Here is a 13430-nt window from a genome sequence, read left to right as displayed (position 1 = left end):
CTTAACTCATGTTAGGTAAGTGCTTTACCAGCCCTTTAAAATTTTTTATTTTTGAAATAGGACATTACAAAGTTGTCTAAGAGAAGCCCAAACTTGATTCTTCTGCCTTGGCCTCTCAAGTAGCTGAGATTACAGGTATATGCAATCACACCTAGTCACGTTTCTTGGATTCTTGTGGCCAGATCTGTCCATGTTTTAATATCACATATTTTAACTTACAGGCTTAGAAAATCATCTGACTGGAGTTCCGATAATTACCCCAAATCTGTTTTCTGATAATTTCTTAAATTAAAAAAAAAAAGGAAGACAGGTGTGGTGGCACATCCAAGAGACTTGGGAGGCTAAGGTGTGAGGACTACAAGTTTGAGGTTAGTCTGGGCAACTTAATAAGACCCTGTCTCAAAAATTAAAAAAAAAAAAAAAAAAAAAAAAAAAAAAAAGGGGCCAGGCATGGTGGTGCATACCTGTCATCCCAGCAACTCAGGAGGCTGAGGCGAGAGGATCACAAGCTTAAAACCAGTCTCAGCAAGGTAGCAAACCACTAAGCAACTTAGTGAGACCCAGTCTCAAAAGAAAAATTAAAAGGGCTAGAGATATGGCTCAGTGGTTAAGAGCCCTGGGTTTGATTTCCAGTACCAAAATAAACAAATAAAATAAAAAGGTCTGGGGGATATTGCTCAGTGGAAGAGTACCCAGACAAGAGACAAAGAGACACATAGACACACACACACGCGCGCGCGCAGGGGGAGCGGGTGTGCACTGTTACTATACCTATATATACATACATACATATATATATATACATACATACATATATATATATATATATATGTCTAAAATATATTGTAGTAGTGAGACATTTTAACTTCTTTTCCTTTTCCTCTAAGGTACTAACAAATTATCTCAATACCTCCAACAGAATTATTCTCATTCTTAGTAGTGGGGTATACTTCTGGGATGGTCTATCCAGGATTCACTGTGTACGTATAATTCATTTTATAAGGTGAAGAAAAAAGAATTTATTTAGCTTCCTTTCTTTTTTTTTTTTTTTTTTGAGCAGGTCTGGGGAAATCAAACCCAGGGCCTTCCACATGCGAGACAAGTCCTTTACCACTGAGCCACATCTCCAAACTCTTCATTTAACCTTTTTAGCTATAAACATAGTATCTCCCTCCATTTCTAAAACTTTTCCATTAAATTCAGCAAGGCTTTTCTTTAAAAAGATATTTGTCATAGCTGGGTGCAGTGGTGGACACCTGTAATAGCAATTTGGGAGGCTGAGGCAGGAGGATCTCAAGTTCTAGGCCAGCCTTATCAACTTAGCAAGACCCTGTCTCAAAATTTAAAAAATTTTAAAAGGGGGCTGGAGATATGGTTCAGTGGTAAAGCACCCCTGGAGTTCAATCCCTAGTATGTGGCCCCAGCCAAAAGACATCTGTCATTCAAATAATTACAAAGTTTTTTCCCAATACTATCATGAATAGGATTAGCTAATTATTACTGCTATTTAGGATCATATTTGATTTAAATATATATAATGGCTTTAATAAATGTCATGGTTGTGTTTATTTAAGAAATGTTTAATAAGCCTACTATATAAAAGAAAATGTAAAATATGTAAAATGTATATGGAAGAATGTTCTTATAGAAACTTACTAAATTTTACTTTTTTTGGAGGGGTACCAAGGATTGAACTCAGGGGCACTAAGCCACATCCCCAGTCCTATGTTGTATTTTATTTAGAGACAGGCTCTCACAGAGTTGCTTAGTGCCTTGCTTTTGCTGAGGCTGGCTTTGAACTTGTGATCCTCTTGCCTCAGTCTCCCGAGCTGCTGGGATTACAGGCATGTGCCACCGTCACAAATAATAAATTATAATGGAAGCGTTCTGCTATAGTTTGGATCTTAAATGCCACCCCCCCACCCCCGGCCAAAGCCCATGTGTTAAAAATTTGGCACGGTCTGGCGAGATGGCACATGTCTGTAATCCTAGAGACTCAGGAGACTGAGGCAAATGATCCTAAGTTCAAAGGCCTCAGCAACTGAGCAAGGCCCTGACTCAAAATAAAACATAAAAAAGGTTAGGGATATAGCTTAGTAGTTAAGCACCCTGGGTTCAATCTCTGATACAAAAAAAGAGTGTGGCCCTAATAGGGAGTGGCAGAACCTTGAAGAAGTGGTTACTAGTGGGAGGTCTTTACTGGAGATGTACTCTTAGGAGCCACAGTGGGACTCAAGCTCCTTCTTTTTTCACTTCCTAGAGATAAGGTTAGAATTTTTGCTCCACTTTGCCTTGCCAGACGCCTAAAGCAACAGGGCCAATAGATGATGGACTGAAACCGCTAAAACTAATCTTTTCTCTTGAAAAGGTCATTGTCTTGGGTATTTGTTAATGTGACAGAAAGCTGAGGAATACATACTCTAAAAACTGAAGTTACAAAACAACTTGAGATTTTTACTTTTCCATTTCTATTCCTTTAGCTTAAGTTTTTTAAAATCTTAAGAAAAAAATAAATAAAAAACCTAAGAAATTTAAATATTTCCACTGAAGCCTGTCAGAGTTGTTATCACTAGTATGTTAGTTTCTCAGAGGCTAGACAACATACAGTCCCAGAAAATGAGAAAGCTAGTTAGGCTCATTTAGGGAGGTATAAAAATTTCCATTTCCAGTTTCCTTTGGTTATAATCTGAATGCTTAAAAATAAATAAAGTACACTACTATTTGAAGTCCATAAAATAAGAAAAATTTTCACAAAAATTCAATTACATTTTTCCCAAGGAATGAATGCACGTGGGTATAAGTGTGCATACACATACCTTCCCCACCTTTTGGGTGGTATTTGGGATTGAATCTAGGGCTTTGGGCATGCTAAGAAAGCATTTTACCACTGAGGTATATCTCCAGCCCAAAATGTGTATCTTATTCCATACTTATTAGAACATATTTTTCTTATATTAAGCTACTTGCTCTTTTTGTAGAAAGTATTAATATAACCTCACCATAAAGTTGCCTTGAATTTCTTTATCAAAGAAAAACAAAAAGAAGACAGTACTCCTATCTCAAGTCTACTGGGTAACAGCACACTTAAGAGTAGAAGTGCAGACTTCTACTCTTTTCAAACTGCTTTTGTGCACATTTCCATTACTCTCTTGAAAGTCACTAAGTGGGATGATTATCATTCCCTAATACAAAGAAAAGAAAACTCTGATTCACAAATATTATTTTCCCAGTTTCAAAGAGAAGACACATCAAAAGCATGCCCAGTATTTCTTTTCCATTTGTACCACAGAAAATTATGATTAGGATACTAATCGATTAGACTACTAACATAGATCTATGGGAAAAGAGGGGTGGGAGGGGTGGGGGGAAGGGAAAAAATAACAGAATGAATCAAACAACATTGCTCTATGTAAATTTATGATTACACAAATGGTATGCCTTTACGCCATGTACAAACAGAGAAACAACATGTATCCCATTTGTTTACAATAAAAATAAAAAAAAAACATATCTTATGAATGTGCACATATTTCTGTGAAGGGATAGCCTGATGGTTTCTTTAAATCAAGTGAATTTTAGTTTGTTGTAACATAAATTTTACCTCTAATTGCTCATCTTCCAAAAGGTTTATAACGAGCCACCTGATGTCTTTAACTGCATCTTCATTGTTTAGGAAAATAAAGAGGTTATAAAATACCATGGTCTGGAGGTAGGTCAGTACTGTATATCTCGCATGCCAAGAACTGCTTCTTGCTGTCTATAAGTGAGAAATACATATAAATTATTATAAGAGTACTAATAGGAGCATGAGATGACTTTAAATAATGTAATATTCTTATTTAATTCTACTTTCACAGTATAGTTAGGGCAAGTTTATCTAATGTTTCCTTCTATATAAAAGGCTGTGCTATTTCAGGGAGTTAGAATGTATGATGACTGAGTTATTAACAGCAGGTATAAGTCAATTTTAGGAGGATTATTTACAATTAATGACTAAAATCTTCTAAGAAATGCACTTTATTTTACTCCCAGTAATGGCAGTTAGCATCTTAAGAGCAAATAAGATTAAGAATTACTAAATTCCACTATAAAAATTATGCACCGTTTTAGTCTGTTAAAAATATTTTTCAGTGGCAAACAAACTGAAAATCTGAAAACTATGAGAACATGTCCAATTTTCTATTAAATAACACAAATATTACCTGGATAAAACTAAATGTACAGTATACCAACTGCAGCCAGAACTACATACAACCACCATATGTCTCTAGTATAGACTAGGAAATAAATGTGAATAAAATAAAGGGGAAAGGACAAAAGGGAATCACCACTCCCATCCCTGATAAGCACTTCATATCCATATAATTAGCTCTTTGGGTACATAGGTAACTTTTGGTTTGTGTGATTTGACCAAGGTAAGAAAAGTTGATGGCAGAGTCAGATACAGAATATACGTCTGTTTCTTTGGTCAATACATATTGCTTCTTGTACTAAAATAAAATTCAAAATGTAAGGGAAAAAAATCAGGTACTGTGTACACTATAGCTGATTCTGTGAAATTCTTAGAACAGTAAACTAGGATCCTAACCAAAAGATATAAATATGCAGTTAAACACTCTTACCTGGTTTAGCACCTGAAGTACCAAAGGCACTTGATGAGGGTAAAGCAACCCCTGAGACATTAGTGATAAACAAAGTTTTGCATCTCTTTTCAGTTCATCATAGCTATTGTCATTTTCCACCGGGGCAATCTAGAGAATAACAATAACAACACAAATTGAAAAATGGCTGCCAGTAAATAAAAGAGCATCCTATATAAAGAAATTACATTTTACTTTTAACAACTTCTGGGGAAAATGTCAAACATACCCAAAACTAGAAAGAATAATAAAACAACCCCCCCCCCCAATAAACTAATTACTTCAACAAAGACAAACTCATGGATAATATTTTGTTTCATTCTTTGCTTTCCTCTGGCTCTCCTTCTCCCAAGTAAATTATGTAAAGCAAACCCCAGATGTACTTCACCCATAAATATCATGTTATCTCCAAAACACTGCTTGAAAAAAAAAACCTGAAATGACATAATCACACACAGAACTATTTATAAAATATTTGGTAGTGCTCAAACTATCCCCTCCCCCCCATTGTAGTCTCAATGTTATTACAACTGGCTTTTTGGAATCATTCAATATAGTGGTCACACACTGTTTAGCTGGATTTTTTGAGGGGGTTGGGAGGGGGTACATACTGGGCTTTGAACCCAGGGGTGCTTTTTACCACTGAGCTATACTGAGGCTGGCCTTAAACTTATGACCCTCCTGCCTCAGCCTCCCTAGTTGCTGGGATTGCAGGAACGTGCCACTGTTGCTGGCTAGCTGGAATGTTTTAAGCTCTAGTTTAAAATTTCTTGATAGCCTGTTTTGTAATTTCTCCCACTGTGGCCTTCTCTGATTGTTCTCCTGTCCTGGTATTCAAAAACTCCAGTATGTCCTATAAATGAGTTACTGGATCTTGAGGTTTGATTTTATTGACATTTGAGCACATCATCAAGTAATGTTCCCTCATGGATATTTAATTTTCTCTTTTTGTGATGAATCATTATAATAGTTTTGAAAAATGGTGACAGTCATTTCTTCTTCATTATTAGCTAGAACAAAAATTGAAAAGGTTTCCCTTATTCAGAATATTTATTTCCCACTTGCCCTATGTGAACAATGTTTTTTTCTTAAAGTACCATTATGAATCAATTTCAAAGAATTCGATGGCTTTAATCTACTGCAGTTACTCTTCACACTGGTGCTCATTTCTTCTTTCACTACCAGAAGTCTCCTCAAATTGGGTCCTGATTTCCTTAACACAAGAATCCTGGGTTTCTGGTATAACAAGATGACCCAGAAATGTGCATTTCTTGCTCCAAACATGTAATGAATCATTTCTCCAAGAAGACCTGGTTGTTTTACGAAGTGGGAATACTTAGAAAGATGTGTGCATACCTATAATCCCAGCTACTCAGAAGACTCAGGCAGGAGTATCCCACTTTGAGGCCAGTCTCAGTGATTTAAAAGACCTGGTCTCAAACTCGAAAATAAAAAGGGATGGGGATTTAGCTTCAAGGTGATGCACCCTCTGGGTTCAACTCCCAGTACCAGGAAAAAAAGAAAAAACAAAAAACAAAACAAAACTGAGCACTAGAGTATTCATCATTACAACTCTGTTGATTATCAGTCTTTCTAAACTTCTTCAGTGAAAAGAGCTAGGAAATAAGCACGATGTCCAAAGAGAACTGTATCACACTGCTATTTTCAATTTAAATTTAGAATTACCGAGGTTTTACTTAATCACTTGGGATTTTAAATGCAAACACTTTCAATATGTATTGACAATTATTATTTATTTGTGCTTATGTATCCATAAAGTATGTCTGATTTTCTGTATTGTTAAAAGTTACTATTCTTGTGTTTTCATCTAATTAGATAAACAGTGAGGTTCATATATTTCACTTTGCATTTTTTAAGGGATTTTTTAAGAACTCTCTAGAAGATACATATACTCATACATGTTTGTCCTGTAAGTACTCCATGGCAACAGTAATGATTCAAATTGTAGGATATCTAAACGTATGGAAGTTCCACATTTTACTTCACCAGGTCCTATCCAGAAGTAATAGAGGGGGCTGGGGAGATAGCTCAGCTGGTAGAGTGCTTGCCTTGCAAGTGCAAGGCCCTGAGTTCGATTCCCAGTACCGCCAAAAAAAAAAAAAAAAAAAAAAAACAGAAGTAATAGATACTAGAACTGTTTCCAGATTTTTTTGCTGTGTCTGTGCCTAGTTATTTCACATGTTTACCAGCACACCTTTGGTATAGAAGGGTAGAAGTACATTGTCATCAGAAAGAAAATGCATTATGTGCTTTTGCTAGACACTAGCCCCATGCCCTTCTTTATTGCAGATTTCCTCAGAGATTCACACCATTACAGTATGATAACCAACACTAGATTTTTTTTTTTTTACCACTAGGATGGGTAAGAAATGAAAAATTATACAGTATTAATCAACAGCTCCAACACAAGCATCCCAAAGTCAAGGCTCTCAAAACATTTTTATTTAGAAAATCTCTTCTCTTTATCTTAAGGTATATGAAGGCCTTAAAATTATTCAAACTTTTACTTTGATACATATGTATTTCAAAGATTTCTTGATTTTGATTAGTATAAAACTGCTTTACCTGGGGTGAGATAAAAAAACATTTTAAACAAACAGTCAATGTACCATGTTTCTTAGAGTGTCAAAATGGAAATGGTATGCTTTCACTTATGGTAACTTATCTCACAAAAATACGAGTACAGCATACATATTATATAAAAGTAGTTTATTTCATCACCAACAAAGAACACTCTCATACTGTTTAACATGTGCCTGACACAACTCTTAAGCATTTTAAGGCACATAAGGCACCCCTTACTCTCTCAGTTTAGATCCAATAGATTAGTGCACTATCGTTATTTCATCTGAAGTCTTGGCGTATGCTAACAGCAAAGCAAGGAATGGAAAATTCAGGTGACATGGTAATCCTGATTTAATTCAGCAACTCCTTAATTTGGACAGTGAGGAATACTTATAAACTCATTTAGTTCTCAAAACATCCATAAGAGATGAGTAGTTTTTATTACTCAAGGAGCCAATTCTGAATCTAGGCAGCCTGGGTCCGCTGTTGAACACTACACTCCCTGCCTCTCATTGCCTACCTAGTAACAGCAATGAAACTAAATATAAACTACTTTAGGGTAATTAGGTACTGAGTCCTATTAGCTACATAAGAGATTATAAAATATCTACTTATTCATCTGAGAAAGCATACACTATATGGTTTAGGTACAAAAAAAAAGGAAGCTAAAGAACAACTGCATGATCTTATTAAAAAATAACTATAGGAAAATAGCATATAAATAAAAATAAAACTGCATGTTGGTTTTCATTGGTGTACAGACACAATTTTAAAGAGTTTTGCCCATCTGTACATTCCAGATTTAAAAAGAAATTTTTTTAGGTACAGATGGACACAATATATTTATTCTTTTCTGTAATGTTGAGGATCAAACCCAGTGCCTCGAACATGTGAGGCAAGCGCTCTACCACTGGGCTACAGCCCCAGCCCATATATACCAGAATTTTTTAATGAGCATGTAGTATAAAGTAACAATAAATTAAGGAAAGTATATAGGGACAATTGATTTTTTCCCTTCAACTTGCCAAATTTTCCCTTAATAAACATTTAATTTTGATAAAAGGAGGAAAAAAGTTTTTTTATATAATTACTAAAAATTTCCATAAACTCCAAAGTACTTAAACGCATTTACCTTAAAATAAAAATGGGGAGGAGCCATTCACTGGTCTCTTCTCTGAAATATATGTTGGCCACCATACTCAAGATAAGCATAACTGATTTTTAAACTTCAGAGAGATAATGATAATTGAACTCTCTAAACTTAGCTCATATAAATTAAGTTATGGGGAATATTTTAACTGAAATTTCTCCATGTTTTGTCTTCATCTTTCTAACCTAAGAAGATTGGTTCTATCTTTGACCTTCTTTTTTCCATTTACAATCAATCCATTGATGATCTCATTCATTACCAGTTTTAAAAATATCATCTATATGTTTATAACATCAAGGTTGACTACTACCCTGAACTTCAAGTACCCACACATTATCTTCACTTACAAGCATCATCACATAATAAGTATCTCAAACATGTTCAAAATCAATACATCCTATACAATGTCTGTCTGGAAAATAAACTGCTGTGATACTTTATATCTCAGGCCCCATTTACTATGATGGACTCATGAGGATTCTCATCCTCAATATTAGTATATCCAGGTAAGAGATGAGTACCGGTAATTTATACAGTACAATTTTGTAATGATTTAAGTCTTTCACAAGTTTCAAATGGATTCAAATGATCTTTCTCCCAACCTTGCTCTCATATACTTCCTTTTGCAGGTCAAGAGGGATGTACTGATTTCATCTATAACCTACCTTAAAAAACAATGGCAGAAGCTGAAGTTGTTCTGTAACTGCTGTAGAGAAGGATCTTCCTGCACTTGCCATCAGCCACTTCAATACTATTTGGAAATAAACATGCGGAATCATTGTAATCATTAGTCATTGTAATCAAATTAGGGACCACAAAGTAAATGATATTTTAATGCCAGTATCAAATGGTCACTCTGACAACTTTTTAAAAAAAAATTTTTTTAGTTGTAGATGGACATAATACCTTTATTTATTTATTTTTATGTGATGCTGAGAAACGAACCCAGAGCTTCATACATGCCAGGCAAGCACTCAACCAATGAGCTACAACCAGAGCCCCCACCAACTCTTTAATGTTATGAAAGAGACCACATATGATACTTCACAAATTAGACACTAATTAATCAGGAGTATAATAACCCATAATAAAGGCCATTAACCAATCCAGCAAACTGAGGTAATTCCACAAGAAAGGATGAAAGAATCTACAAATGATTTACAACCTACCAAGTACCAAAAACCAGTATGTAGTAAAACTAGCCTTCAATAATCCTGAAGTGGTTAAAATGATGAGCAGATGGCTTATGCCAAGAATCCTTGATAGTATTTTAGATATAAAAACAAACGAAGACCCCAAAGAGCTGAAACAATCTTTGGTCTTGTCATCCAAGGAAACGAGAAAAAAACCATAAACTGGAGTTCATCAAAACTGAACTTTTGTGCCAGGTACAGTGGCACACACGTGTAATCTCAGCAATCTGATAGGGTGAGCAGGAGAATCAAAAACTCAAAGCCAGTCTTAGCAACTTAATGAGGCCCGAAGCACTTAGTGAGACCCTGCCTAAAAAAATAAAAAGGGTTGGGGATGTTGCTCAGTGGTTAAAGGCTCCTAGGTTCAATCCCTGGTACCAGAACAAAACAAAAAACTCCTGAACTCTGTGCAACAAAGGACATTATCAAGAGAGTTTAAGGAGAAACAACAACAACAAAAAAACCCCCAGCAGCTGGGAAGGCCGAGGCAAAAGGATTATAAGTTCAAAGCTAGCCTCAGCAATTTAGCGAGGCCCTAAGCAACTTAGTGAGACTCTATGTCAAAATAAAAAATAAAAAGGAATAGGGATAAAGCTCAGTGGTGAAGTGCCCCGGGACCAAAAAAGGAAAAAGAAAAAAAGAGTAAAAAGAAAGAAACACAGTATTTATGACTGTCTACCCAATAAAATGCTGATATCCAGAACTAAAAGAAGTACAAGGTGCTGGGTGCAGTGGTGCAAGCCTGTATATCCCAGCAACTCAGAAGCAGGAAGATTTCGAGTCCTAGGCCACTCTCATCAATTTAATGAGACCATCTCAGAATAAAAAATTTAAAAAGATAGGGTAGCTTAGTGGTCAACTTTCCCTGAGATCATTTCCCAGCACCAAAAACAATAAAAAAAAAAAAAAAAAAAACTATGGGTAAACAGCCACCAGCAACAAAACAACCTAATAGTGGGCAAAGAACATGAGCTGACATTTCTCCAAAGAAAATATACAAATGGCCAATAAACACAAAAAATGATGTTAAACTTATTAGGTAAATGTAAATCAAAACTAAAACAAGATAATATCTCTTTGCTCCCATTACTATAGCTATATAGGAAGAATGGTGGAGAGCGGCAAATCCAGAAAATTAACAATTGTCGGGAAGGATGTGGAGAAATCAGAACACTTGTGCATTTGATGACTGCAAAGTGAAACGGTACAGTTGTAGAAAGCAGTTTGACAGAACTCAAAGTGATGAAGAGTGGTATCATGAAATCCAGCAATTCCACTTTTAGGCATATATTCAAAAAAATAGAAAGCAGAAACTCACAAAGATAGTTACATACCAACACTGAAAGTAGCATTATTCATAATAGTTAAAAGGTAGAAACAACCCATATGCCCATTAATAGATAAATAAATGAAGAAAACAAAGGAATCCATTTTTTATTCATGCTACAATATGGATTAACCATGAAACACTGCAACATGAAATACACCAAATCTAAAAGAACCCATATTGTATGATTTAAAATATTGTATGATATGAGCTACCTAGCATAGGCAAATTCATAGAGACAGTAGAATGGTGGTGGCTAGGAGTTAAGGGAACAAGAATGAGAAGCTATTTTTTAATGGAAACTGTTTCCATCTTAAATAGTAAAAAGAACTGTGGAGGGTTGGGGAGATAGCTCAGTTGGTAGAGTGCTTGCCTCGTAAGCACAAGGCCCTGGGTTCAATCTCCAGTACCACCAAAAAAAAAAAAAAAAAAAAAGAATGTGGGGATAGATAGTGGTGATAGTTACACAACAGTGTGAATGCACTTAATGCCAATGTATGTTTAAATATGTAAATTTCACACCACGTATATTCTATTAAATAAAAAACAGTGAGAAAAAATTCCAAAGGAAAATCAAAATAAATGTTTTCAAATGAATTTCTACAAACTTCGGTTACTCACTGGTTTTTAAGAGTTTAATGCCCTGAGTTCGTTCATCTTCTTCACCAATTCCATTTTCTTCCATAACATGGTTCTGAATTTCTTCATCCACATCCATTAGGGGTTTTAATTTCTCTAGGATTCGAGCAGTAAACTCAGGGATGCAAGGGGATGTTGTTGGTGCAGTATTTGGCAAAGAAACATCTATCATGAATATGTAAGTCAGCACACTGTTAAATGAAATACATAATAATAAGACATTCCATGTTAACATTAAAACTGATATTCAAAAATTATGACTCAACCAAAATTAATTTTCCCAAGACAATTACTGGAGAGGGTCTCAGATTGTCCCTATGGGTAACCTGGGTAAGGTGATTGTTTATCTCTGGCCTCTGATCAGACTGCCTTCCCAGTTTATAGTCAAGAATGCCTTGTCTTATTTCCCACAACACAACAGAAAACAAAAGTTGAGGAAGAAGACACAATGAAACTCATCATGAAATAAGGAGTATGTATTTCCAGTTAGATATTAAAACTTAACAAAAAAGAACTCAAGAATAATGCTGCACCACAGAGAAAATAATACCTACCTCCCTATTCTTTCCCTGACATTTTTGTAAACCTGGGTGAGTTTGGGTTCCAAGTACTTCAGTAGTCTGTGCAAAAGCTCAGGTACTCTCCACTCTTGCTGGGCAAGGCCACCTTGTAGTACATAAAGTCGACTAAATTTAAAGGACAGAAGCATTGTGTTAGTGCCCCTTTCTGCCTTTACGTACCCACAGTATAGACGAATAACACCTGGATTTCACATAAAAACTTCTTCCATTTAATCATTTAAGACATGGAAATGCCTATAATTGAAAAATGCCATCCTTATGAAGATTTTTTTACTTTCCTCACATCATTTTTTCTATATGGAATTTAATTTCCACTACTATAGAACTAAGCGGGGGAAAAAAAAAAAAACAATACTGACTGGGCATGGTGGCACATGCCAGTATTCCCAGTGGCTTGGGAAGCTGAGGTAGGAGGACTGCAAATTCAGTCAGCCTCAGCAACTGAGTGAGGCTCTAAGTAACTCAGCAACACTGTTTCTAAATAAAATATAAAAAAGGGCCAGGAATGTGGCTCAGTGGAAGCGTCCCTGGGTTCGATCCCTGGTGGGGAAGTGAGGGAAGGAGCCCATTAGAGAATCTTTAATGATCAGATTTCAAGCTGAGCACAGTGGCACATGCCTGTAATCCCACCTACTTAGAAGGCTGAGGCTGAAGCTAGCCTGGACAACGTAGCATGACCTATCTCAAGACAAAAAAGGGAGAAGGGCACCCAAGGGATGTACCTCACTGGTAAAATGCCTCTGGGTTCAATCCCCTGTACCACTGGAAAAAAGAATTATCATTCTAGTTTTCTCACTAACCAAATAGCTATTCTTTATTTTAATGAGATTTACAGACTTTTTTTTCCCCCTGTTGTCAATTACCTTTCTCCAGTTTCACATGGCTCACCAAATGGTGAAATGATCCTCTCCTTTTTTTATTTTTTGGGGTTAAGTTTACTAGGGATTGAACCAGGGGGGTACTTAACTACTGGGCCACATCCCCAGCCCTTTCTATTTTTTATTTTCAGACAGGGTCTCACCAAGTTGCTTAGGCTGGCTTTAAACTTGTGACCTTCCTGCCTCACCCTCCTAGTTCACTAGGATTACAGGCATCATCATGCCCTGTATGATTACTCTCTTCTTTATTTTTATTTATGATTTTTGCAGTACTGGGATTGAACTTGTGCAATTAGGCAAGCACTCTACAAATGAGTTATATCCTCACCTTCTTTTATTTTTTCCCTAACAAGAGAATTGCAAATGAGATGTGATAAAGAAGTTAATAATGTCAAGGGGAAAAAAGTAATCCTATTAAAAGACATGACAGTGTTGG

General features: G+C 35.9%; 1 protein-coding gene across 1 annotated transcript in view; it reads right to left on the bottom strand.

Annotated features, from left to right (window-relative positions):
* PSME4 (proteasome activator subunit 4) overlaps positions 1 to 13430 on the bottom strand; it is a 102535-nt gene that overhangs the window by 16569 nt on the left and 72536 nt on the right. The window contains exons 39-43 of the mRNA XM_079110202.1: positions 12090 to 12221; positions 11518 to 11726; positions 9042 to 9127; positions 4623 to 4751; positions 3602 to 3757 (exon numbers count right to left, since the gene is read on the bottom strand). Of these exons, the coding sequence (XP_078966328.1) occupies positions 3602 to 3757; positions 4623 to 4751; positions 9042 to 9127; positions 11518 to 11726; positions 12090 to 12221 (712 nt within the window). The remainder of the gene's footprint in view (positions 1 to 3601; positions 3758 to 4622; positions 4752 to 9041; positions 9128 to 11517; positions 11727 to 12089; positions 12222 to 13430) is intronic.

The sequence above is a fragment of the Sciurus vulgaris genome, assembly GCF_902686455.1.
Source record: "Sciurus vulgaris genome assembly, chromosome: 14".
In the NCBI taxonomy this organism is placed as follows: Eukaryota; Metazoa; Chordata; class Mammalia; order Rodentia; family Sciuridae; genus Sciurus; species Sciurus vulgaris.
Note: the sequence above shows the minus strand (reverse complement) of the source record. Positions and strands in the feature narration are given on the sequence as shown.